At 46.4% G+C, this 27,819-nt stretch overlaps 1 protein-coding gene across 2 annotated transcripts in view; it reads right to left on the bottom strand.

The window, feature by feature from the left end:
* Nucleotides 1–3,382: 3,382 nt before the first annotated feature.
* kmt2e (lysine (K)-specific methyltransferase 2E) overlaps nt 3,383–27,819 on the bottom strand; it is a 35,090-nt gene continuing 10,653 nt past the window's right edge. Inside the window, exons 2-26 of one of the 2 annotated variants that reach the window (XM_071905655.2) lie at nt 25,155–25,339; nt 20,855–20,969; nt 20,107–20,336; nt 19,706–19,845; nt 18,804–18,985; nt 18,651–18,689; nt 18,348–18,548; nt 17,970–18,100; nt 17,684–17,801; nt 17,384–17,493; nt 17,001–17,253; nt 15,695–15,793; nt 13,833–13,904; nt 12,970–13,155; nt 12,222–12,281; nt 11,274–11,600; nt 10,066–10,368; nt 9,521–9,671; nt 9,104–9,330; nt 8,945–9,001; nt 7,560–8,108; nt 6,580–6,845; nt 5,993–6,072; nt 5,814–5,893; nt 3,383–5,695 (exon numbers count right to left, since the gene is read on the bottom strand). In XM_071905655.2, the coding sequence (XP_071761756.2) occupies nt 4,640–5,695; nt 5,814–5,893; nt 5,993–6,072; nt 6,580–6,845; nt 7,560–8,108; nt 8,945–9,001; nt 9,104–9,330; nt 9,521–9,671; nt 10,066–10,368; nt 11,274–11,600; nt 12,222–12,281; nt 12,970–13,155; nt 13,833–13,904; nt 15,695–15,793; nt 17,001–17,253; nt 17,384–17,493; nt 17,684–17,801; nt 17,970–18,100; nt 18,348–18,548; nt 18,651–18,689; nt 18,804–18,985; nt 19,706–19,845; nt 20,107–20,336; nt 20,855–20,969; nt 25,155–25,225 (5,103 nt within the window). In that variant the 5' untranslated portion in view covers nt 25,226–25,339 and the 3' untranslated portion in view covers nt 3,383–4,639. The remainder of the gene's footprint in view (nt 5,696–5,813; nt 5,894–5,992; nt 6,073–6,579; nt 6,846–7,559; nt 8,109–8,944; nt 9,002–9,103; nt 9,331–9,520; nt 9,672–10,065; nt 10,369–11,273; nt 11,601–12,221; nt 12,282–12,969; nt 13,156–13,832; nt 13,905–15,694; nt 15,794–17,000; nt 17,254–17,383; nt 17,494–17,683; nt 17,802–17,969; nt 18,101–18,347; nt 18,549–18,650; nt 18,690–18,803; nt 18,986–19,705; nt 19,846–20,106; nt 20,337–20,854; nt 20,970–25,154; nt 25,340–27,819) is intronic. The other variant, XM_071905657.2, reaches the window with a different exon arrangement.

The raw sequence follows: 27,819 nt of genomic DNA, 5'->3' as shown, positions 1-27,819 counted from the left end.
CAAATAACGTAACAACTACAGCTACTACTGCTACTACTATTAGATATAATAATACATTTTATTAATAGTGTTGTTTTTTTCATTAAAAGCCACTCTCAAAGAAAAAAGGGATTGAATTAAAATCAGGTGAAACACCGCAAGAAAGAAGATGAAATGCAAAACAAAGAAGTGGCAGGCTATTTACCAGGCCTAATCAATTAGATGAATTTGTATGCTTGCTGCAGCGTACATCAGAGGGAATATCTGATCTGCGCTCATTCCTTATTGTAAACCACATTAATTCCGGCAGACTCCACATCACTTTGCCTGTCGCCCGCAGGTCTCGCTGCCTAGACGTGCCGTTACTTCAGGATCCAGCTTCCCTCTCCCAGTCCGGCCTGCGGCTGGGATGCACAGCTGACGTTTTGGGGCATGATGAACAGATCAAAGAGGAAGAAGAGGAAGGGGGGCACAGGAGGATGCCTCTCGCCCCCCCCCCCCCCCCCTCTCTGAACGGACCCCCCTGTAAAATAGCCATCTCATTCGTCTCACCGCCGCGATAAACGACACGTCTTGCTCTGAGTTCACCTGTGTTGACGCAGTGCCACTGCATCGTCTTCAGTTCAGACTTTTCTCCATGTTGATAAGAGGGGCAGGATGTCAGTTCACAGGTTCAGCTGAAAAATCCGGGCTGTCGTTCCAAAATTAAAGGACTCTTCTTGCAGTAATTCAGCTCCGGGACTCTTGCTGGATTAAAGCCACGGAGGGACGGCCGATCAGATCGAATTAAATCACAACAAATTAAGCAGACTTTGACCGACACAAATGAGGACTAAAAAGACTTCAGGTCAAAGCTGTCAGATCTTCTCTTTGTTATCAAGTCGTCACATCAACAGTGTAGTATACCATAACACTGAATAACTACTCGATGCACAGGACTCCGTCAGGACTTGGGTTTGACATGGTGTGTGACCTTTGGCTGATTCAGAAGGTAGCGGCTTCTGCGCAGGAGTGTTGGCTAAAGAAAATACAAGTACACAAGCATTTGGCCTGGGATGAAGTTCCTTTAACAGCAGAAGCAACAGAGCGAACAGAAAGTTGGATGTATTTATTGATTAACAAATGTTTGGTGTGATAGAATCAGAAGGTAGAGATTAGAGGTTTTGCTGGTGAGAAATCTGATGAAAAGAGAAAAAAAAAGAAAATTTGAAGTGCATTGAATAGGCGAATATGTCAAATGTATCAAATCTATATTCTGTGTATAGCTACATGTTGAATACGTCCCTGTACTTTGTCTTGACTTTGAAATGTACACAATTGATGATGCAGTGTTTTCAAGCTATTGGTCCATTATTAGTGTGTGCCATACAGTATTGTGTAGTACTAAAGGGCATAAGGAAAGCGGTTGTAGCGTACCCCAGTGATTCAGCCATCCAGTGTGCTGTGCTAAGCAACAGCATGAACTGTGACTAGGCTTGAAACTTTGATAACTGTTGTATCTCTTTGTTTCTTGTCTTTCTTCACTGTCTATCTAAAAAACACACTGAAGGAACAGTGGGTCTTACCTTGGCGTACAACACTGCTGTTCACTGGATATCCTTACCTGCCGACTACAATTCTGATTTATTGTCATGGAGAAAAACTGGATGTTAATGTATGATAAGAGTCAAAAGACAACAGCAGCAACCTCCTAATAAAGAATTAGTTGTTTCCACTGCCACACAGCTGTAAAAGAGCTTGGTTTTCAACATTATCCTTGTGAACGTGCCTCCCTCTGCGCCTTTTCTCCGCCATCTGTTCCTTTAGCTGTGGCCACATGTAACTGAAGGGGTCCTGTGTGTTTGTCCCACCAAGCTCAAACATAAGAGTATTGCTCCAAGAAGAGAAGGGCACATTCTACGGTTTCTGGTCACAAAAAGTCTAGGTAATATTTTTCTCGTCCTAACTCAAAAGACCAGACATCGACAGACATGTTGAACCCTTTTTATTTGGGTGTGTCCAGATGAGCCAGTAATAATATGGAATCACAGCAACTGACTCTTATCCATATCTATCATGTAAATTTGACATTGCAACACATCGTATGAAACAAAATAAACATGAAAACTGCCAATTTTCCTGAAGAATTTATGTACTTACATCTGTTGACTAAAATTAACTTATTAAAACAAACTATTTCAAAACAAGGAGAAGTTTTTGGGGGGAATTATATCTAATGTTCAACAATGAATAAGTTGAATGTTGATGGCAATATTAGATCATCAGGTCCCAGATCATGAAGTGCAGATGTCACATTATTCTCCCTTCTACTCTTCCCGTTCCTTTAGAAAGCAGCAGTAGTGATAAAAATTTGGGACTTACCCTTCCGTTGCCTTTTCAGAGACAAGTGTCTCTGAGGACTTAAAGTGCTGACAACGCCAGCCGTTCCGATCCTTCAGCAAGCACAACCTGGCACTTTAACCCTTTTACTTTTTCAGCTTAGTGAGTTTCAGGTAGCTCCGCAGTTCACACAGGACGTCAAAACCTTGTGAAATATAAATAGGACAGTTAAATGGAAATATTGTGAATGACTTTGGGGAATGAGCTTTCATCTTACATTGAAGCTGTCAAGTCTAAAAGTTTGTGGACCAAACTTGTTTTGGAAAATAATAAATAATTCAACGGCTACTAACAATAAGGGAGAGGCCTGAGAGTAGAAAGACAATTCCACATGCTGAGTGGGAGCGGGGATGCTTATTTGTTCCCTTTAGTGAAACAAAAGGGCAGGAGAGCCCTCGTAATCACGAAGGCTGAGATGGAAGCATCAGCTTTGATATGCACACAGCCTCCTGGATCAAAGGGAGAGGTGTGCAAGGCCAACTGCTCACATGAATGTTGACACCCCCTGTAATACGCATCTCTAATAGAGGGAGGAATGATAGTCACAGTAAGTTAAAAAGCAGCAATTTGGCATTTTGTTTATAAAAGTGCTGCACAAATGTAGCTACTGGAGTTACTCCACATTACAGTACTTCACATTAATTATTTCTACTTAATACTTTTCTAGCATTGTAACTCAGTTATGCTGTGTATAAATCCCCCTTCACTATATTCTCATTTATATTATATTTACTTTGCTGTATCCTATTATTTGCTCATTAAAATATCATCTTCTAAGACAATTTTTGCCATTGTCCAAACAAACCAAAGGCAGACAAACGTGCTGTGGCCAAACACACAACAGGCTTGAACAAGCCTTTCTCACAGGTATATCTCAGCCTCTCGGCAGCAGCTTGTTGCCATCCTTCAATGCTTTCCGTCTTCCGTCCTGGAGGCAGAAAGCACAGTGGACGCCTGTCAACAAGGCTGGCAGCGGAGACGGCAGCGGAGCGTTTACCCAGACAGAGACACATGACACGACGAGTGGTATAAAACTGTCATTACAGTGATTTATTATAATGAACCATGAAAATAGCCATGAAAATAGCCAACCAGTGCAGTGTCTGTGAGTCTCTCCCCTCCGCACAAACATACACTCACACACACAAATAATAAAAAAAGACAAAGTTGAAGAGTCCATAGAGGAAAAAAATAAAATAAAAATAATGCTACTGTCACAGAAACATTCAGCTTTGCCAAGAGAGCATTCATATTTACAACCATATTCCAAAATGGGATGGGAGCGAATTGTACAAGCATAGAAAAGAAAAGAAGCAAATATTTACAACCTGTTCCTGGTGAAAGCTGGAGTAACCACCTATACATTAAATTACACTTTCTACAAATAACCATTGATATTCAAAAATAAACCGCTAACGTCCTACCTATGAGCGAGACCACTCTGGCTACCTCAGAAGACTACAAGCACTCATTACACTACGACTCTTTCTCTCGTGCTTTCCACCTCTGACTCTCACACTAGACAGGCAGGCATACTCCTTCACACCCTATCCCACAAACACTCAGTGTGCATGCACGCAGGTGTATACACACACACACACACACACACACACACACACACTCACACATACAGACAAACACACACGTGCGTATGAGTGCAGCCTCCTGGGGCAGTGAAGCGGGCTCCCAGAAGGGTCTTTTCTGAATCTCTGCAGCGGTGCACAGATATTTGTTGTTAGACAGAGGAATAAAAAAAATAATTCTGTGTTTTTTTCTCTATACAAAAAGCTTTCTCTTCGCTATAATGAGCCACTAGATTAAACAAATAAATGGTGTAGAGAGCAGACAACAGACAAGAGAGGAAGAGGAAGTGAAAGGAATAACTGACAAAGGAGGAGGAGGGGGGGATATAGGCTGGAATGTCCATTGATAAACAAAGTGCGGGGCCTTACAACAGGAGTCCAAACAAGACACAGGACAGAGAGCTTTCCACTCCATCACAGGAAGGATATATAAAAACAAAAGGAGGCCAGAGAGAGGGTTATGAGCACCGGGGGATCGTCCATCTTCATTTTTATACAAAGTCTGCTTTGAAGATTATTTCACGGTCCTTTTTTTTAAATTTTCCCGTCCTTTTTTAAAAAGTACCCTTTCATCCCACGTTCAGCTGTTTTTCCATTGGCCATGTGTTCAGGTACATAGAAAATATATCTACAGCTTATGTTACACGCCCCTCTCAGAGTTTGTAAGAGGCGGCCAGGCCCCACGGCAGGGAGGGCGGTCAGTGCCACCCCGTGCCCAGGTACCCCGAACTGTGGAAGGGGGTCGAGGACGCAGGGGCTCCACGAGTCCCACTAGGCATCTGGGAGGCTGAGGGCTGCGCCTGGACCGGGCCTGGCTGAGTCTGTTGGGGGGGTGGAGGGGGAGGGGGAGGCAGTCCCGTCTGCTGGTGGGGCGGAGGGTAGTTGGATGGGGGCACCGAAGGGTTGGCGGCGGCACCGGGGTGCAGCAAGGCCGGTTGGAAACCCCCTAAGTTCTGAAAGTGGTGGGGCTGCATGGGAGCGCCAGTCGAGGGGGCGGGGGGAGGTGGCGGAGGAGGAGGTGGAGGGGTGAGCGACAGCAGGGTGCTGCCAGCGGGAGGCTGCTGCTGCTGCTGGGAGGTTTGGCCCTGCGGGGGAGGAGGCGGAGGAGGCGCAGCCGTCAGCATGAGCTGGTGCTGCTGGATGGGAGGAGGCTGCAGGTTGACGTGTAGCAGGGTGGAGCCGGGGATCGGGTGTGGGGGTGGAGGGGGAGGAGGAGGCGGGGCAGCTGAGCTCTGGTAGTGCACGCTATGGGGAAGAGTCTGCATCAGGGGCTGGGAACCAGGAGGATAGGGGGACGTGACGGCAGGCTTGAACCCGGGGAAGGGCCCAGCGGCTGAGGCGCTCTGGCTGGGGAAATAGGCTGCCGAAGCCGGTGGTGCTGGTGGAGGAGGGGGGGGTGGCGGGGGAGCGCTCAGGGCATTGCACTGGGGGAAAGGGGTTGGGCCGGTCTGAGCCTGGGGCTGGGGTTGGGTCTGAGGCTGGGTAGAGAACAGCGCCCTCTGGCTGCGGAAGGGCGAGCCCTGAGGCTGGGGCTTGGGAGAGTGGAGGAGGGAGGGACCGGGGTAGTGGACGGGGGAGGAGGGTAGGGGGGAGGCATGCAGCTTGGTGGGGGTCAGAGGGGCTGGCTTGGGGCCTGTGGGCTTGCTTGGCGGCTGGCTGGTCGGATTGGGCGTCCGAGGCTGACCATCGCTCTCTTCTTCCTTAGCTGGCCGACTGGGAGGCTGGCCGGTGCCAGCAGGGCCAGGAGAGCAAGGCTGGAGGGGGAGAGAAACAGGCCAAGTCACACAGTGTTACCACTTTGTTGTGATGACTAGCAGAGATGAGTGGGATTTACATCATGCGGGTATGAAGGAACAGATTGTGTTTTCTTACTGCATGTGTTGGGGTCTTCTGAAGACTCGGAGATGGACAATCCCTTACTGCTGGTGTATCACCACCCTCTGTCTCTCCATCTAGAACAAGGTTGAACAATATTACAAAGGAGTGAAAATGTCTGAAATTAGAAAAGACTTTTAATGTGGATGGCTGTGTGTCATTGTCATTATTCGCACCTGTTTCTTTATCCTTGCTAAGCAGCAAAGCTCTGTGGTAGCTGCGTTCTCGGGCCTGCTCCACAGAGGTGGACGACGTCCTGAGGAGAAACATCAGTAACATCACAACCTTGTTCCCTGTAGGACAGCAAGACCATATAAGCTAAAGTATATATACACTACATAGCACAATATGAACACAGTATGAATTATGCAGAAGGATGGACACTTGGGGCACTATTGACAAAGGATCTAGCTGGTTGCCACTGACCCACATTCAAATTCTGCTTAAGAGGCCAATTTTGCTCTTTCCCAAGCTGAAAAATACTATACATTTTTAGATGTAAAAACATATTAAGAATACCTGCTCTTTCAACAAAATAAAATTAGTGGTTAAATACATGTGAAAGCTATGATCCTTAATCTATTAAACCCACTTCAATCATAAAGTGGAGATGGAGATACAGATAAGGCGGAGGAGAACGATGAAAGGATTGTTAAAGCTTTGATATACATGACACATTGATTGCACAAAATGGGGTGCAAATCGATAACAGCAAAGTGTCCGTAATGTCTTCTACACTCAGTGTATGTTTTAGAGCGCGTACCACTGTCCTTCTCCCCCCTCCTTCTCTCCTTTCTCTCCAGGAGCCTCTGCCTCCTCATTGTTCTGGGGGTCCTTTAGAGGGGCGTTGTTGGTGTTGCTGGGAGCTGTGGGAGCAGGGGGTAGAGAAGGTTCACTGGTGGTCTCTACGGCAACAGGGAAGGCGTCCACGGTCAAGGGCGGCACGGTGGAAATGGGAGAGCTGCACTCGGTCTTGGAGCCGCTGCGACGAGCCTCACGCTGACGCTTCCTGTACTCTAGCAGGGACACCTGGGAAGATGCAGTACCATGACGTCATTTACAAATAAAACAGCAAGTCTACTGTAACACCAGCAGAGGGCAGCATTTGGACAGTCTGCAGTGGACAAAAAAGGGCACTTTGTGGCATGCAGTCATTTCCTTTCATCCTGACTTGAGATCATCTGATCCGCATTGTCTAGTGGTGTGAGCAATGCAAAATGTGAGCCAAAAACAATTTGTGCAATAACAGCGTCTGATCATGGATTCCTACTTGCCTACAAACCTTTTCTATGTACATATGACCCTCTGCAGACCCTTTAATGTGGACATGAGCACATTTTCTGCACATAATGTTATGTGCAGAAATGTGCATATATTGTTTTTCACTCTTTCACTATGCGGTACATATTTCGCCTTCATTGTTGTCCCAAGAAATACTACTGCTATTTTGAGCACCTGCTTAGTGCTGTAATCCATACTTTTTTCGCTACTCTCATCCATAAATTACTTCATATGTTCCTAGTGTGGAATTGTCCATGAGTATCTTTATTTAACTCCCATTTTATATATTTTTCTTTACATTTAAAAAAAATATTATTTTCCATTTGCTGCTGCAACATTTTTTTCCCATTAAAGGATCATTAAAGTTTTGTCTCATCTTGCCATATATGCAACACTCCAAGGAAGGAAAGCAGTAAAAGACAGCTGAAAGAGGCTTACAATAATTAGACTGCTGCAGCTCACCTTTTTCTTCTGTGGGGGGTTCTGCGACGACCCCCCTCCCTCTCCGGTGCCGTCCCCACTCAGTGAGCGAGAGAAACCCAAGGAACTCCCCTCCTCTGAGCAGGGGTAGAAGAGCTGCCCCTGGCCTTCACTGAAGGGGGCTGAGGAGCCAACCACTGGCACCGTCCCCGCAGTGGCCCCTCCTGCAGCACCAGCTGCAGCCTCAGGCCTGAAGGGAGCTGCCAGGGGCTCCAGGGTGTGTGAGGGGGTGAGGTCCCTCAAGTTGGAGTTGACTGGAGAGAAGTTCAGGCCAGCTGGTCCAGCAGGGCCTCTCTCTGGGCTTTTTATCCAGCCAGTATAGGAGGAAGAAGCTGGTTCTGTGGAGGAGGAGGCCTCACTACTGCCTTCCACGACCCCAACATCGGCCCTGTCCTCTCCACCACAGTCCATGGACTCAGCAGTGGGAGGCTGGGGACTCACAGGCACCGACACCTTGCCCTCTGTTGGGAGCCCGTCTGAACTGGGAGCCCTGACACAGGGGGAGGAGAGCAGTAAAGGGGGACGATCGGCCTAGGAAAGGAGAGAGGGATCATCATTACATGACTGCATGTCACAATGGATGAAAATGCATTATTTTCCAATGTTAGGGCTGCAACAAACAATTATTATGATGACCGATTTTTCTGAGAATGATTCTAGTAATTAAGTTACTTGTGCCATTGCATCATCAGCATCATGCCAGGTGATAAGAACTGAAACGTTATCTTTACTACTATTGCACTACAGCCAACATTTGGTTAAGATAGCACTGTGCTACTACTAATTGAGACCTCTGCAGTGTTTTGCTTAGGGATGCACCGATACCGATACTGGTATCGGTGCCGATACCCGGCTAAAATGGAATATCGGTATCGGAGATTTTACCCAAGACTAAAATCTGATACCGAAAGCCATGAGTAACATGTAAGAAATAAAAGCAAACTGTCTTGATTTTATGCATTTGTGGCACATAGAAGCCTGTATTTCTCAAACAGTGGGAAAAACAAGGATTTTATCTCAATAATTTTGTCCATTGACCCCAAACTAAGAAAGTAAGCCTGCACTGCTCAGTAAAAGTAATGGATCGGAACTCAGTATCGGCCGATACTTAAACTTTCATACTCATAATCGGTATCGGCATTGAAAAAGTGGCATCGGTGCATCCCTAGTTTTGCTTAAACATTTGAAATGTTTTCTCATGTCATAACAATATTGCATCTAGAGTTACCGGGTCATTTTGAAAAAAACACCCAAAATAACCCAAAACAAACACAAATTGAGTTGTTGACATCATCAACGATGTCAAATAGTCACTGCAGCCCTAACCCTCATGAGAAATGGTAACTCTTGGCGTCTCTTCCACTCACCTCTTGGGTACTGGGTCTGCGGCTGCCTTCTGGGGAGCTGTCCACCGAAGATTCACTCTGCACACACAAGGACAGATGTAAACACCTGACTCCCTTTCTTCCTGTATGCAAGTGTGAGAATGTGTGAGAACCATGGTATTTCAATATAGACATTCTTACCTCCTGAGGGGCACTAAGTGTCTGTGTTGGAGTAGTAGGCAAGGGCTCTGCACTGGGCTCCTCAGTACGGGGACGTGGTGGGGTGGCCAACAAGAGGGGAGTTATGGGTGCCTCCGATTGGTCCATCCTGGTGGGCGTGGCACAAGGGGAGCCGTAGGGCGTTGAGCTCTCAGACATGCAGGCATCTAATGGACTCAACCGCCGCTTTTTCAGAGGTGTGGGCAACTCTGTAAGAAGGAAAATAGTGTGTGCTGTAGCTGGGTATTTCTGCAAGTGCTTTTATTGTGAAGTGAACTTTGTGCGACTCCTAAAAGTGGGGCTGAATATGTCTTACCACTAGAAAGCACATGCATATAACCAAAGCTTTGACCCATTAAAAGAATAATTCTCACAGAGACATACTTATAACTAGCTTACCTGGTAGTGAGCAGTTGCCATTGTAGGGTAGAGGGCTGTCAGAGTCTCCGTTGATGGAGGGGCTTAGAGGGCCCTCACTGGGCATGAGGAGGCTTGGTCGTCTGGCTGGGCTGGTAGAGCCCTCCTCCTCTAGAGCCTGCTTCAACCATCGCTGTAAGAGAGGACAGGTTTAGTAACTCAGCAAAGGACACATTTGAATGAAAAATCCTGGTAGGCCTGTCCCTCTTCATACTAGTGACATGTCGTTCACCATAGTAGCCACCAATACAGATGATCCAATGATTTTAAGACATCACAACTTTTAAAAAATGGGGTCAACAGGATGGATGGAAGAAAAAAAAAAAAAAAAAAAAGGAGACCATTTCTAGCTTCATATCAAATTTAAGGACGGACCCACATAACTCTTCAAACCTTAAGATGTTGTTTCAGTTAATCACGGGGAAGAAAAAAAATAATCAGTGTAACTTACACTTTTTCAGGAGTAAATGGACATGCCTTGTGAAAGCTAATTGGGTGCCACAAATTGCTGAAGTAAAACACGGTACCTTCTTGCAGGAGCCGGTGGTCGGTGGCGTCTCTGGCAGCTCTCTGGAGCGCCGTCGCCCAGTGGGCACCCCGGGGGTGGTGGGGCTGCGGTTGGCCAGGAACGGTGAGGAGAAGCGGACGTAGTGTTTGGGCGTGCTGTAGACCTGCGGCGAGCAGGCCATGCCCGGTAGGGCATTAAGCTGGGTGGCGAGGACTTCAGGGTCGCTGCTGATTCTCAGCGGCCTCTCCGGAGTCGGCTCTGGGGTTCGCACCGCCACCCGCTCCTGCTGCTTTTCACCCACCCACTCACTCACAAAGTGCTGCTGCAGAAAGAGATAGAAGATGCTTTAGTGAAGATATGACATTTATAAAGTGTCTGACAATCATCAGGGTTTCCCATATATTGATTATATTTGGGCAGTCCGCCCAGATATATTAACACCTGTCCAAGACAATTTTTATTTTAGGTTTATTTCACAAGCTTTGTTTCAAATTTAGCGTCAGCATAGACACAGCGCGAATCGAAAGAGCATGGACTACTTGAGCAAGAGCAGGTGCTGTGGCATAAGCTCAATGAATTATGGTCAATATAAGTAGCTACCCAACTAGCTTTCAGTGCTCGATAGCATTAAATCTGTTTTTTGTAAGATGCACTTAGCTGGGGTTCAAACCTGGTGTTTCTCATCAATGTAGTTTAAAAAAAACAAACATTTTAATGCTGTCAAGCACTGGAAGCATGTTGGTGAACTCCAATGACCAGAATCTATTGTGCCTACACAGCACATGGTATTGGTCAGACATTGTGTGCTCCTTCAAAAGTCACAGTGTCTGTGCAAGCATAAACTGAATAGAAAAGCAGTCTGAAACGTAGCCTAATGATGGACCCGATATTGTATGTTAAGAAGCCTATAAGCTATTAGTAATTAGCTGAATGTTATATTTGCCTCACAAAACTAGCAATAATCAGATGCAAGTATAATAGTCCGCTACTGTTGCAGTATCAAATGGCGCTAGTCTGATTAGCTTCTACTAAAGTGAGAGACTTAAGTGCCTGACAATTTGAGATACTGGGCTCAAAGCCACCCAAGTAAATTGGCAACCTGTGGGAAACACTGTAGAAGATGCTTTAGTGAATATGTAACATTTAGCAAAGTGTCTGACAATCACAAAATTGCCTAGTAGTGGTGGCATTATTGTTGCCCAGGCAGAAATAGAAATGCAGCTGTACCTTTTTAGTTTTGAAGTTCTTGTGCCCGGAGCGGTTTCTGTCAGGTGCAGGTGAGCTACTGTGTGGAGGGCTGGCGTCCGGGGCTTGGGAGGAGATGACCTCAGGCTCTGGAGCGATGGGCATCTCTCCTTCGGGGGCCTCATTGGCAAGGGGCTCAATGCACTCTACTGGAGAGCCAGGTGGCAAGTCAGAACAGGTGCTGATGGTGCGAGCTCGCCGACGCTGCTGGCCGATGTGTGTGCGGTTCCTGGAGAAACTCTTCCTGTTCCTTGAGCCTTTGACTTTGGCTGGCTTCAGTCCTGGCTCCTCTTTCACCTCCAGCAGTGGCTAAGAGAGAAGAAATGGTGTCATTACAATATAGTTTATGATAAGGATTTGTCATTATGTTAAGTAATCAAGATGTCAATGCATTCATCATTACATTTATTAAAACAAGGCAACAGTGAACATGTCTTCCCCAGAAATTATGCTAATGAGTAACAAATGTGTCCCCTCGTTTTGACCTGTAATTGCAATGTACTCATTGGTCAAAGTAATTTTTAATTGCTAGAAAGCTTAGTGAGATTAACAATTTTCCCAAGTTTCATCAAAATCGGATCAGTGGATTTTCGGGTTATGCCCTTAATATTGAGCTTGAAAACAAATACAACTTTGACACTCTACAAGCATCAAATAGTCAGATGTAAAACTGACATCTCACCTTTATAATGTAAATTACACATATTAACCAAAAGATTAATGATGACCTTGACAGGTGAGGTTAATTTATGCTTGATCTCGGCAACAGAATAATGACCATCAAAATGAACATCCTACCAAGATACCATTACCAGTGCAAATCCCCGACAGTGGGATAAGCGGATAACAAGATTTATAAGGAACAGTAAAAGTCCAAGAATAAGATACAAAACATTGTAGTTGCCAAGAGAGGGGGAGGGATGGCCCTACCATGTTTGAAGGACTACTATGTAGTAGCACAGATGACGCCTCTGGTCCTTTCGTGTAACCCTGAATATGAAGCCAAATGGAAAGATATTGAACCATCACCGCTTGACAGACCTTTACAATCTCTGTTGGTCTGTCTATTCACAGTCAAAGATCATGACATCCAAAAGCAATTTAAGATTAAAAAAAAGACAGACTAATAAGATGATCCAAACTTTGTGCCAGCAAAGACTTAAGATAGTGTAGACATTGTATGGCAGATCACACCCACATTTTCTGGACTCATCCCATTATAAAAGACTTCGTGGTTTGATGTTCATAATGTCATTACTACTATATTAGGTTTTGACATTGAATTAATTTGTCTCTCTTTCTACCTAGGTAAAATAAGCATGGAAATGGATGAGGGATAAATATTTATTAGAAAATTCTTATGGCAGCAAGTAAGAAGGCAATTACAAGACATTGGCTTGTAAAAGAACCTCCTACCTGGAATCAATAGATAGACATCGAAAAACAGAAATAGATAGAAAGATAAAAGAGGAGTACTGGGACAATTGGACCTAACATCCTAACATACCCAACATCCCTGCCCTCACCACACATTTCATCATGGGGGGGACAATTACATGTTATTACAACCTAGCCAGATCTGGTATGGTGGTATGGTACAACTATTTATGTCACTCTACCTGCATTCATCAAACACACAGAACAAGAGGGTTTATTTTGTCATTTTCTGTACTCTCACCTGCATGGCAGCTGGGGAATCTGCCGTCTCAGGCGTGGCTGGGGGTTCCTCCTTGATGTCACTGCGGCACCCGACCTCTGACTTGTTGCTACCAATTCTCTCCAGGGCCTGCTCCCTGCGTTTCTCCCTCTTCTCCATCCGGGCAAAGGCTTGCAGGATGGCCTCCATCTTCCTCTCCTCTCGTGTCTGCAGAGAGTTAGAGGTGGGGTTTGGGGGGGCGGGGGGGGGGGAGAGGAGGAGAGAGCAGAAGCATTAGTCCATGGAGTACTACTCTCCCACAGGGCCCAGAGGTAGGGATGCAACCAGTTAATGTGTGTTACACAGAAAAGGCAAAAAAGCCGGTCTAGCTGGCAGGATAAAAAATAGCAGAGTGCAGAGACAAGTGGGAAAAAGACCTGTCATTTCCGCAATAAGAGAAACAAAAAAAGGGAGAAAGACAGAAAGGAGAAACAAGAAACATGTTGTGAGGATATGTCAAAGGTTGACTGGGATACATACCCTGACAAACCAGGAGGTTGTAGTGTATAGCTCATCTAATATGATCATGTGTACATATGTGTGTGTTTGTGCCACAAAGACAATTTTGCCCAGCTCCCTCCTTGGAAGCCAAGGCTGCCTCCACCAAAAAAAATAAAGAGCACCACCTTCAGTCAGAACACCCCTTTGAAATACTTAAGAGACTCGTACCATAACACATATTGAGACAACACGCATATTGCTGCATTGGTCAGGCTGAAGATGTGGGTCTATAAGAGGAGACAGTTAGTATGCTTGTAAGTCAGTGGGGCCTCTAGGAGGTGGGGGCAGGTAGGGAGGCTGATAGGTGGGTGGAGTGGGGTTGGTTTTGTATGGGTCAAGTTTACCTCCTTGTGTCTCAGTCCCTTCCAGCTGGAGGCCCCCCCGACAGGCAGATGGGACTGCTCCGCTGGGTTGGCCTGAATGTTCAATAAAGAGACAGCCCGGTTTAGAAGACACATGTCCCCCCAGCACATGGATACACAAAAATTGGACTGGTCTGGAGTGGGGGTTGCCTGACCTTCTGGTGCTAATGGATACGCCTGTGTCAGATACCGTAGGTGTTGGGCAGCGGTTGACATAGCTACGTCCTAGTGCACAGGACTGAAAACCTGGCGACCATGGTGCTACTTCAGGGATGCACTTTGTGACAAGAATGTAACACAGCAAGACTTTGCTCATTGTCAAATACTGGAGGTCATTCCTAATGACATCTAGATAAGAAAAGGGATATTTTCTCACATGGGGACATGATGGCTGATGTTCTTAGGTCTTTGCCTTTCATACCTGCCAAACCATTCCAAGGGTTTTTCCATCCTTATGGTAACCCCTCTATGTCTACATCGCATTACAGACTTCTTACAGACTTTAATTAAAACTGTATTGCTCCACCTATAACTATCTTGTCCAGTCACCAACCACCAAGCAAATTGCAAGCCCTCTATGCCACTAGTGAACCACAATGTAGTCTAAGACAGAGCAACTGGGACACATTCAGTTAGGGCGACATTACACACCATGGCAGGATCCCTTTTCAACCAACAGAGGCCTTTGTTTAAGTAGGCAAGATATCATACCTAACACACACCTTCACCCTTGTTATCTCCCCTGCACCTTGTTGTAGCATGGTTAGGATTTACAACACCCACATGCATCCACTCACACACGTTTGTGATCGTCAGTGTGTGAATGTACCAGTCTCGCTTCAGCAACAGGGGTTTCTCCTGGGCCACATTGCATAGAAGGCAGCCTATTGGATCTCCCAGAGTCGATATGGCCCTGGCAACAAGGCCCTACCCTCTGCAGCCCCTCCTCTCTCCCTCTATCCATCCATCCATCCATCCCTCTCTCTCTCTGGCCCATTAGCAGAACTGTACGTTGGCCAAAGATGAGTCAGCACTTTACACCTTGGGTCCACCGTGTGAAATGGAGCTGACTGCAGGGTAATTTCCAGAGAGTGTGTGTGTGTCAATGTGTAGCGTGCCAACCTGTGTGTGTGTGTGATCCCATCTCTCAGGGACATAGGGCTCTTTGGCAGGGGGACAGAGTAGAGTGGAGAGAGAGGTCGAACCAGTAATTGGCCATTTCAAACTCCTGGCTGTATTGAAGGTGAGAGCTATACTCAAAATATAATGCACACTGGGGATAGTTCCAGGATGCACGAGGCCCAATGCACTGGTTTTGTTCCCACTGACAAGAGATGGTGCTGTAAACAGGACCCGTGGCTCTGGAGGCCTATTATGTGTCATATGATGTTTTGGGGAAAAAAAGAAGGCAAATAAATGAGAAAAAAATAGCCACTGAATAATGACAGACAAGCACAAGGCTTCAGTCCTGTGAGAGCCTCAACAGAGGAAAGAAGTGCCTCTGGAAGAAGACGGATGCCGAGAGTGAGGGAGAGAGGGGAAAAAAAACAAAAAAAACAAACCAGAAATAGGACTGAGCAAAACAGCAACAGGGGCATTGACAGCGGTGGGAGTGCTAGCAAGGGGTGAGTGATGGAGTGGAGGGTAGTTTTATGAAAACTAAAAGAGGACAGCTGCCCCTATGTAAGCCACAGCCCCCTAAGCAGACAAATGGCAAGTCCACACCCAGAGCAACAGGGGACAGCTTTAGTTTTGTTTTGGGTATTTCTGCTGGGTGGCTGCATGGCGGGAAAAAAGAAAAAAAAAAAAAAAAAAAGCTGTAGCCCCTAGCTTGGCACACTTACCATCTTCCTCCTCCTCTCTGCAATCTGCTCCTCTGACTCCATCTCTACTTCATTGCTAACGGAGGTTTTGTCTTCTAGATCCTCATATAACTCAGGATCCTGTAAGAGGAGGGGAGAGGGGGGGGTGGCGCTTTATCAAGGCTCATCATTCAGTCTGGCTACAGACTAGAGGGAGATAGGCAAGAGGGGAGGTGGGGGAGAGAAGGAGGAGCAGGGGGAGTAATCTGAAGGATAGAGGAAACTAACTGGACTGAGCATTGGTTGGGTGATTTAGTGGTCGATCTATGTGCAAACACACACCTGCTCAGAGATTGTCTTTGGTCATATAGTGCCATACTGTATCAAAATCATGTTTGAGGGAACTTGCTTGTGCTTCTCCTGCTAACTGTTCCGTTTTCAGGGTATCCAAAGCTGTCCAAGCACTCTCTTGCAGAATGAATCCTGTGTACAGCTGACATACTATGTGCCCTGCTTTATAAGTGAGCATGTTTGTGATAGCAATGCCTTTCACTTTATCTTCTCTGCTGGGACATCTCGCCTTACCTTTCCTCATTGTAGCTGTGACAGCACTCTGCGCTGTCTCCATAAAGCACCCAGCTGCCTTGCTGACTAAACCACAGCCTCACTTCATAGGTCTTCATACTCCTTCTGAAACTGCTAGCATAGGTCAAAACTATCTGACATGCTGGCATGATTTCTACACGGCCAAACGGGACTAGCAAGGGTTTGCTATTTTTTTTTAGTTATAAAGTAAAAAAAATCTGACTTGGCCAAGGCAAGCTCAAATGGCTATTCTGGAATAGAGGAGAAATAGAGACTCAAAATCCTATTGTGGCATAAAGAGGCATTTCTGTGCTGTTGTTGAACATAATGATACCTCTGGACAACAGAGGAATACAGTGCAACACACTTCCTCTGCCAGACAAGTGCCAAACCAGTGTCTTGTGGAAAGGGCAAAATGCCTGTAAACTGAGCTATGATGTAAAAAACCTCAGTGGTGGGGCAAATGATGGTGGATGCATAAAGGGCTGTTGGCCGGGGAAAAGAGGGAACTAAAAAGGACGTACAGTAACAAAAGATGACTAACAATGGAAAACATGCAGAGAAAAGACACTTCACCAAGATCAAACAAACAAAAATGACATGCATAGCACCATGAATCTTAGGTAAATGTATATCAAGGAAAACTATGTTACAATAGAAAACAAAGTCTAAACAGGTAACACATGAGTGGTATAGCAGTAAAGATGGGGAGATTGGGTGCATTTAGTGCAATGTACATAGCAGGTGGAAGGTGTAGCCTTGCCTGGTTGTTTGAGATGGAGAGGCGGAGTGGAGAGAGTTTCCTCTGCTTGCCGTCGACTATGCTCTTGCCCTTTCCCTCGCCATCCAAGCCCATATTCTGGTTCTGGCCCTGGTCATCCCGCACCGTCTCCTTGTCCTTGCGGCTCCCTCGGCGCCGGCTTCCTGAGCCCAGGTTCTCTATGGGCTCAAGGTTGTGCTTCAGCACCGGGCACTCCTGGTTCCCCTTCACACAGGCACAGTCCACCTTGTATTTACTACAGGAAATTGGAGGAAGAGGAAGGGAGACAAAGCAAGGAAGAGAAAGACAAGTTTGATGGTGAAATTTTCTTGCCTTGCTAATGTGGTTCTGCGTGTTGCCTGTCAAGTTTACTCCTGACAACTCACCAGCTGCCATAGTCGAAATCAAAGCCAATGGTGATCTCTGTGCCCTTGGTGATAGGCCTCAATGAATAAATGTATAAATGCAGCATACCATCCTCAATGACGTGCCGCACCTGAGGGAGATTGAGCAAAATATGAGTGAAAACAAGGTAATGGTTGGTGAACACAGAGGGTGTGGGCAGAATGTTAAACGTTGCATAAGGGATACGATTAGCTGGCTCAAAAATGGAAATAAATAAACAAATAAATAGGGAATGGAAAACACAGATTCTTCCATTCTAATTTTCTGGGCTGTCTGCTTACTTCAGAGTTAGGGGTGCAGGAGCGTCGGATGAAGCGTGCCTCGTTGCCGAAGCTGCGAGCGTCCACACACATCTCCAGCCCATCAAACTTAGAGTAAAACAACACAAATGGGTACGGCCTAAGAAGCAAAACAAGGGAGGCAAACGCGTGAAACAGAGTGGTAATAATTCACAAACAGGCACCACAATGTAACCAACTACATTAAATAAATGCTCAGACTATAGAGCCAAACGCATCAAGAACCAAATCCATAGGGGAATCTTGTTGACTGGTGAAGCACCCTAACCTCTTGAAGAAGTATCCGTTGGCCTCAAACTGCTGTCGGAGCATGAACTTGCCCCTGTACTCGATGATGAGTGAGTCTGGAGCCAGGTCTCTCACTGCCTTCAGGATCTTTTTGTTCTTCTGAACCTGACTCTGGAGGGGAGAGACAGCAGGACATGAGCAAAGACCCTGGACAGGCACTGATCAAATGATGCCAAATCCAAAGAGAAAGTTTGTGCTATAGGCTGGTCGTGTGTTTGAGTATGTGAAAGTGTTTGTGTGGCAAGGTGTGTGTGTGTGTGCGCGCGCTATGCTCACAGGCAATTTTGGGGTGGGTGTGTTTGATCATCACCATGTTTGCATGACTGTGTGTGTACAACTGCATTCATCTGTGCTTTACCTCCACGGGTGGCTTGAAAGAGGCCGGATGCGTGTTGTAAGCCAGGCTCTTGCCGTCGCCTTGCTCTTTGACGCGCAGCAGGATCTGGACGTCCTCACTGTACTGATTGCTGCTGGCCTCCTCGTAACGCTCCATCCACGTCTTGATCTTGTTCTCCCACAGAGATGGGTGCTCCGTCGGCTCCTGCTCTGGAGCTGCACCCTGGGAAGGCATTAAGAAGGAACAGTAGAGTGGTTAGGTATGGCTTGAGTTTTAATAGAGGACTCTATAGACTTGTTGTGTATTGCTCCTCTGTGAGATTACCTTTACTCTGGAGGATTTTCTGGACCCCTCTCGGAAGGCCTGCCAGAGAAGTAAAAGAAAGTAAATCTTTAATGACCAATTGAACGTTCCAGTATATAATACATAATGTGCTTTGACTGGTTCCATTATAAATTAATATGACTCAAAGCAGACCTTCTTAGCTCGGGCGGAGGCTGCCGGAGGGTCTTTATCACCGCTCCTCTTGCGTTTTTTATCAGCCTGCTTATTGCCAAGGCGCCCGGTAGTCAGGGTGATGGTGGTGGGCGTGTGTTGGAAGGCAGAGTAGAGCTCTAGCGGCACCTCATCTCCACTCTCTGTAGCACTGGTGTCCCCGTCTAGATAAACAAACAAATACATGTTAGTTATCATGGAGGAGCACTGAACTAACAAATTATCACCAGAAGCCTCACTTATAAAGCTTCAATTGCTGCAGGCAAAACCAAAGCTGGCCAAATTATGATGAGGGAGGAAAAGGAAAGACAAGACACTTTACTGTTCCCAAAGGGTAATTTGCTTTGACATTAAACCATTGTTCCTCATACAGGTGCTCAGGCACAAACAGAACCACAAGTTGAAGCACAGACTTGAAGCAATGACTTTCCAATAGCATATTTGTCTATACAAGGTCTTTGCAGTTTGCACAGATTGGGAATGGACAGTTTGTTACTCGTCCAGCAGGTGTCAGTGTGTCCCAGGATGAGGCTGAACTAGACCTGGCATGGCCTGCAGGGGGAGGAGGCTGTGGCCTGACACAGCCTACATCCTGCTCTGCTCACTAACAAGCTGGCCATTTACTGCGGCAAGAAAGCCAGTAAAAGCAGAACTGAGAGATCTATCTATGGTCTTGGATAGAAACTCTAGGCAGGTCACGCAGCTCTCAAAAGTGGGTGGGATTTGGTAGCATACTAACAACATGATCTCAGGAATTTGTACCATTTTGTTCATGTCGATACAACTTTATTCAAATTTACAAAAGTAAAAAAAACAACATTAGGGTCTGAAGTGATGTTTGAGGAAACTAGGGCCTGTATATCCATCACTGTGGTCTTGCTTACCAGACAGGCATTCTCTCTTCCTGGTCTGCAGCAGGATGGCCCTCTCTCTGTCCAGGTGCCGTGGTTGGCAGCGCTCACACAGGTAGGTCTCAGGAATGTTCTGCCTGTCGATGCCCATGCAGTCTATATGCTGCCATGCACTGAAGAGGAAGAAAGAGGAAAGAGCACAGCAAAGGGTTTTTTAATAAATTATTCAATCACTGTGAAGAGTAGTTTGCTTTAATCTTAACAATGAGTTTGGACCCCAGGAGGACTAGCGGTCGTTGAGACATCAACTAATTGGGTCCTAATGAAGAGTTAAGTCCAAATACAAGAAGTACCTGCTTATGGTTTATCACAGGAAGTACAACAACTCAAAAGCCATGAAAAAGGCAAGAGTCGACAGTAGATGAGGCTCATACCTGCACTTGTCGCAGCAGATCATGTAGCCGTCGTCGTGGGTGAAGCCGCAGATGCAGCGGGTGATGTCGGCCCCGTAGCTGCCGTCCTCCGAGGTGCTGAGCGTGGTGCCCCTGGACGCCTCGTCCTGGCCCCCTGGAACAAACAACCCCCCCTCTCCCGGTCGAATCACCATGGAAGGGGGAGGGGAGGCCGGTGGCGTAGGTGGGGGCCGCGCCCCATAGTTATGGTCCTGATGGAAGGAGGACAGAAGACAGAGGATAAGGGTCACATGCTGTATGTAGGGTTTACTGTAGTGATAAATCACAAAGCAGTCTAGTCAGATTGGCTTTACATTAGGAAATTAAAGTTTTGCATGCTTGGCATGTACTGTGATGGTAGTGACCTACTGACTCGCAATAACCTATTTTCTTACATTGAATTAGAAAAGAAAAAAAACTCTTTTGTAAGTTAGCTAACTTAGATGGCTAATGGGGTGATCAATAGGTGCTTACGGTGATATAGACTACTGATTTCACAGGTCATAGCATTCAAATTGAGCAGAAGGGGAGGGAGAAAGTATAAATATCCTGTATACACAAAAGGATTGAGAAAGACAGCACATTACAGGTCAGTGTTCTATTTCAGCCTAAATGTGAGCTAGCCACTAGCCGACTCGGCCGATGATTAACAGGGGAGGGCGGGCTCAAGGTATGTAGGTCATGTATAAGATGGTGAGATGAAGCCAAGTGTGTGTTTGGGTGTACTCACGGCGTAAGGCAGGCCAATGTAACTGTGGGAATGGTGGGAGCTACTGCTGTAGATCTGGTGTGGGTAGCTGGACTTTTCCACCGCCACAGGGCTGGCCTCCACCGATTCTGGTCTGCTGGGAGCAACAAAAACAAAGAGCACACAGTTACATGGAGCGATATTACTATAAACTGAAAAACGTAGGCCTACATGAGAAGATAAAACTGTGAATAACTCATGGATTGTTCCCTTCCAATAGTGTGAGAAGTGTGTGTGTGTCAGACTGCTTAGCAAGGAAGCAGAGCAGCTACTGTTGGTGACAAAAAGTAAGAGTGGCATGAGGATGAGTATGCATGTGTGCTACGGCTATGAGAGTCAGACTGTTAGGGGCCAGGGGCAGTCAAAGGCCTTCGCACATCCAGCAATGCCCTGCCTGCTGTCATATCACCTTAGCTGGACTGCTCAGGCCTGAGAGCCAGGCGAATAACAGAATAAAAAGGCCTTATCCACTCCACTATAAATGTCGTTTTTACCCCTGAGCACCGTATCTAGAAGGTGGACATTCACTCACAAACATGTGCTCTGTCTCCCTCTCCCACTCACACACAAAACAACAAACTGGCAATCATTTCTGTGAGGTTATTCATACCAAACCGGTAAATCCACTTTCCTCAGATGACAGAGCAATGTGGGAGAGAGCCTGTTTGGCCGTTTGAGACCAACCCACCCTTATTGTGACATGATTAATCTATTCTTCGGTGGCAGTGAGGGGGTGGCTGTAGAGGAAGAGGGAAGTGGCAAAAACGGATAGCAGGAGACACGATAGTGAGGTATTTAAGAGGGAAGAAGAAAGGGAAGAGAAGGACTCAGAGGAGAGATTTGGAGCTACAAAACAAGCAAGGTGCATTTGAGAAAAAAATGGGAGTGAGCAGAGATTGAGGTAAGCTGCAGTAGTTATTCATGTGATAGTCAGACATCCACACACATTAGCGGTCAAGTCATGTGAAAACATCACTAAATCCTCCCCTTCTCATCGAGTCCTGTCCAGAAAACTGCTCCAAGGTCAGAGAGACAGAGAACCCCTCAGGGTGTGCATGTGTGACTGTTGATGGGCTTGTTTCCCACTCTACTTTCTCTAATACTAAGTCACACACACACCTCCCAGCGACTCAAACCTCCATGAGGGCTCAATGCCTCTGCCAGCAACTTTCCATGAACAAGGCAAAGTACATGAAGAGAAAAAGCTCACTAAGCATACTGGTCAGCCTCTCAGGTACACTGAGTGAGATGGGTACAAAAAACCATAGGGACTCTGAACAGGCCTTGCAGCATTTCTGTCTATGTAACACCGTTCTCCTTCCCTTACCCTGAGACTATAACAGACATATTTTGAAGCACACAACATGAAGGAAAAGTAGTACAGTGCGCACCACCAACACCATGAGGAGATACAGAAAGTAATCAGGTAGCTGGAGCTAGTATTAAAGAGGGTGGCATTTTAAATACAAAGAAACACCTCCTTTTCCTTCCTTCCGTCTTTCTCCTCCCCAACTCTCCCCCTCCTAAAGTGTGTCCCGAGGTAAAGTGGTGATACGGTACCTGTGACGGCCGTTCTCAGCCCTATTGCTCTTGTTGCATGCTCTAAGAGCACTGTGCAACACTTCCTGTGTGTATTGCCGCTCAAGTATTCACTGTCAAAGTGAAAACGTAAGTGCATGCATGAGGTTTGGAGGCGGGCCCGGGGAAAGGTAGGGGTGTGTGTGTGTGTGTGTGTGTGTACAGTAGTTTAACTGCCACACAGACAAACTTCTCTAAACCCTCAAGGGTAAAGAGAGAACTCAGTCTGACTCAAAAGAGGGAGGGAGAATTTCTGAACTACTTGAGCGCATGCCGTATGCTCAGTAACTTTCTGCCATGAATGATTAACCAGACTTAAATCTACACTTCATAATAAAGGGATTTGAGATCTGGTGGAGTCATGCATCATTTAGTGGCTAAGGGGGGAAATTCATTCCTTTATCAAAAATAAATCTTTTTATAGGTCAAGTGAATGAGTCTAGATTGGTCTTTATACTTTGGCCCCACCAGTGAATGAGTGAGAGACAGAGACAGACAGAAGGCAAATAAGTGAGCATGCCTGTTTAATGGGTAGCGAGTGAGCGCGTTTGAATCTATGTGTGCGTCGCTAGAGGGATTGTATCATTCATGTCTCCACTCCACGGAAGCGGAAAGGAGAGACTAGAGAGTCAGAGTACATACAATCCATTACACAGTGGGAGGGCTGCAGATGCTACAGCCAGTCATGATCAGACAAACAGCTATGGCCGGCATCATGCAAACGAAAGACAGGAAAGAGAGAGGAGGATAGGAGAGAGGGTGTGATGAAAAGAAAGACAGTTTTGGAATGGAAGTTTCAATTAAAGTGACAGCTAGATAGGTATGTTCTAATCATAGCTTGTACAGCTCAAGAGAGTGCTTATTAGGGAACGGGTGTCACTCAAAAGGCATGCGTGCAACACACACACCTGCTGAGAGAGGATGAAGTGGCAGAGTGGACGAGTGCGGAGAATGGAGAGATCAACAGAAGGAGAGAAAAAGAGCAGCAGTGAACAGCCAGAGGCAACGCCTTCTCTCCCAAAGAGCTCCCACTCGCTGCCATGGCAACACTCTGTGTTCTGTCAGCGTGTGCGCGCACGCTGGGCTCTGTGTGTCACTGTGGACACACACACACACACACACACACACACACACACACTGCATTAGCCAACAGCTGGTCAGGCTGCTGCAGGCTTCAGGGGGATGTGGAAAGGACGTGACGCTGCTCCTCTGGTGGAGTAGCCAGCCCTGCTGTTCCAGACTCGGCTGGCACACCAACAATACCCCAAACAACAGTGTGCGCGTCTAGCTAGGCTCTGTCCCTCTGGTCTGCATGAAACCTGCACAGCAGCAGGTGGAGGCCCTTTTCAAGCTTGTTATCTGCTTTTAAATAAATCTGCAGCGGGCAAGCAGACACAGGGCAGGCAGAGAGGAAGAGTGAGTGAGAGAGGAAAAGCGAGGGCTTACGCCTGCCCCCGGGAGCAGAAGAGCCCAGGGCAGAGAGGCAGCCCTGAAAGAGCCCAGAGGAGAGGAGGGGGCAGGGGGACGTGATGGGACCATTTAAGACGCCTTAACTGTGTGAGAGCCACCTGTCACTCAGGCTGGTGACCATGGTAACAGGCCCTGCGCAGTGCGGAGGGGAGGGAGGGGTGCGAGGGGCAGATACCATGGCAACACAAGCTGTCGCTGCAACAGCTCTGATGAAGGCAGAGGGGAGGGTTCTCCCCCTTTTAAAGAGACAGGAGCCCCTTCATAAGCCAATGACGTATTTGTGATATTCTTTAGTCATAGGAGAACCTCTCGCTTCATTTATTTGACCAGAAAAAGCCACGGCAATGTCCTTGACAAGACTATAGGAAAGTGTGTGAGTGAGGAGGGGCATGGGGAGGCTTGTTGCCATGGCTCCATGCACCACTCTGCTTTGCCAACTGAATGCAGTGTACACATGTGCGAATAGCTACACACGCTTTACCATCAGAGAGGGATCACGGCAAATGATATTCTGTGTTTTACTGCACACACACACTGAACATATAGACAACATATAAATCTACATTCTGGGCTCACTGCCAGCTTCACGTGGGAAGATGTAGTTAGTAGTTAATAGCTGAGCACTGACAATGTCTATGTGATGAGCAATGGGTGAGTGTGTGTGTGTGTGTGTGTGTGTGTGTGTGTGTGTGTGTGTAATCAATGGCAGAGCTGAACTGTCCATTAGAGCAGACACCAGCGTTATGGAGCCAGTGTTGGGCCCTGCCTCCATGGATTGACCGCAAATTCCTTTCCCATTAACAGTTATCATCTATAAGAGGACATCAATGTGGCACACAGACAGAGAAATTAAGCAAGTTAAAGTGAAAAAGATGACAGGGGGAGCAGGGGGCATGCTAAGGCAGATGCGGAGGGATGACAGGGAAATTACATTACAATGAATAAGAGTGTGGGTTCAATACTTCTGAATATAACTAGAGAGGGGTGAGAGATGAGAGCAGAGGCAGGGAGGGATGCGTTGGGGAGAGATGAGAAAGGAAAAAAAAAAAAAAGAGTGAAAGTGAGAATGAACTGTTGGCGAGAAAGAGAGAACACGAAAGAAGCTAGGGGCAGGTGGTGAGAGTGTGAAAATAAGAATGAATGAGGGGAGGAAAGCAGGGCGCGAGGGGGAGTAGAGGGTGTGAATAGAGAAGGCTTAGTGGGACTCTAAAGTGTGTGCATCAGTGTTACTCACTCTGAGCCTGCAGCCATGTCCAGGTATGAGGTGTCTGCCGTGTCCACCCCTACTGGGATGACTATGCTCATGACGTTCTCTGCTGATCGGTTCTTGTCCTACTGAGTCCAGAGCATAGGAGTCCAAAACACTGAGGCATGCCAGCCACAGCACTCATTGCAGACATCTAAGTGCATCCACAAGGCCTGAAAATACAGTAGGAGACAAGGAAAAAAGGAGATGGAGGAAGAGACAATAGAAAGAGGGGGACAAACAAAGAGAATCAGTTAGCAGTGTGTAGTGGCATCAGTGGTAGCATAAATAGATCAGTTCAACAATGTGTCATTTCTTTCATACCAAGAACAAAGCCCTTGCCAGAATGCAATATCCAGCAAACCCGAAATTACAAGTCATAATGAAAACAGGGTATTTCCAGTACACGTTATTGCATGATTCAGACTTTCAGACCAGTGAATTAACACACTGAAAAGTGTCTGACAGGAATTTCCCCTCTGACAAATCTAGTCTACCTTAGCTAGCCGAGGTATTGATTGGTGAAAGGGAGAGGATGTGATATTGTAAGGTGAAGCCTGAACTGCTGCTGTGAACTGCGCAAATGCGACCTCTACACACTGTCTGTCAGGAATGCAGGAAGCTGCAGTGCAAGAAAGCTCCCACAGAGGGGAGCACGAGAACGTAGAGCAGCCAGCCGCCATGAAAGGAGGGAGAAAAACGCAACAACACACAGAAGCCATTTTTCCCCCCTGCCACTGAAGAGGACTGCTCTATTCTGAACACTCGCACATGCACTCTTCCCAATGAAAGACACACACAATATCCTTCACAATGTAATTAGAACCACGCACAATTTATTGATGCGAGAGCTTAAGCGTTAACATTGCCATTGTGAGTCTCAAGCAATGCAGATGGACAAAATGCACTGAAAGATGAAGTCGTCAATAATTAACTACATTAGGTGTCAGGCAATGAAAGTAGTCTCCCTCGGCTCCCTTCGTAGGAGGTTGGTGTGGGCGACTAGCTATACACTGGCAATAGCAAAACATATTTATTAAAACCAGGACACACATCCACAGTAGGGCAATGATGGGAATATTAATGCTATGTATTTGTGTCTGATGTGCATCCAGACAGGAGCATATGTGTCAGTGTGGCTGCCCCTGATACAGAGAGCTCTGTTGATAAGCGGGATTAGTGGGAGGGACAGATGCCGAGACAAAATAGGCTGGAGGTCACACCTCCGCCTGCCCATGCACACTGGGGCCAAACAAAGGCTCAGATCACAGCTCAGGATATGGATGGAGAGGGGCTACAGAGTAGGGATATGTGATGTACAGAGTGGGGGCATAATTCACACCCTAAGCAAGCAATAACACACAGTCACACAAAGATCCGTCTATGCATGCCCACAAGGTATCAACCCTCTCTGGCCTGAGCATGTCCTCTGAACCCCTCACACACATACAGACTCAAGCATGTGCACACACACACACACACACACACAGCAGTCTCCCTCTAGGAAAGCTATATTTCATCACAGGGCAAGCTGTCAACCCTGACTGCACTGCTTCTGTCAGGGGAACTCTCATTGTTCAGAGAGAAACATGCTACAGTAACGCTTTAAATGTTTTTTTTCTTAAACGGTAAAACGGCTACCATAGTAATTTTTTCACATACTGTTTCAGCCAAGTGAACAACTGATCAGTGCACCGCGACACAACTGGGCTTTACAACCTACTATGTAATCTCCACCTGAATTGTAAATGACATTGTGACAATAATGTTATGTATCATGTTTTATACCCAGTTAGGCCTCAAAGTGAAAGCCCATTCCATTGAAAAATGCAATTTTCCAGCTTTTTCAGCATGGTTATGAAACCTTGACTTGCTCCTAGTGGTTTCAAAATCAGCTTAGAAACGGGTGAAATACTTGTGTATCTTACGGCAAGAATTACAGTAAATGCAGTGCATTTTTGTCCCACCACCCTTGTTCTCACTGTGGGAGTGTAACCGTCTGTTGTGACTGCAAGCTAGATAGAGAAGCTAATGATTGAGTACTGCCAAAATCACTAATCAAATACGGTGGATAGTCATTGTTGTATAATACCTGGGTGTCAACCTGCACAAAGCCCAAGAGGAAATTTTACAGTGAGCCTGGCTATATCATTGCCATGTATCGGACTGCTCTGTTTACAATAACATTAATACCTATGCAGTGGACTGCATTCTGACTTTTAACTCAGCACTATGTGGGGTTCACCAAATTTGCTAGGTTGACACCTGATGCCGTTCCTCCAATCAATTCAAATAAGCAACAATCTGCAAGAAGCCATCGCTTTTTATTCACAGGTAATGTTAGCTTTCACATGCTAGCGTCTTGTATGCTAGCTTCTGTCCAACACAATTTACACACATGGTCACCTCCGGTGTGTGATTCGCTGTCAACTTGTCAACCATGCTCTGTTGTAAACGGATTACTGAACAGTTAAGACAGATGCTAGATGCAGTGAAAATGTGGGTGCATAAAAACTGTATATTTTGTTAAAATGAAGGCAAAGATGTTTTTAGGGTTAGAATTTATCGCACTTTTTACGGTGATTTGCCAACAGCACAAACTGAAGTTAGAGTCACCAACATGTCCATGCCATGGAGAGTAGAGCCAGCAGGA

This window comes from Centroberyx gerrardi, chromosome 24 (assembly GCF_048128805.1).
Source record: "Centroberyx gerrardi isolate f3 chromosome 24, fCenGer3.hap1.cur.20231027, whole genome shotgun sequence".
In the NCBI taxonomy this organism is placed as follows: domain Eukaryota; kingdom Metazoa; phylum Chordata; class Actinopteri; order Beryciformes; family Berycidae; genus Centroberyx; species Centroberyx gerrardi.
This window is presented reverse-complemented; position numbering and strand designations above follow the sequence as displayed.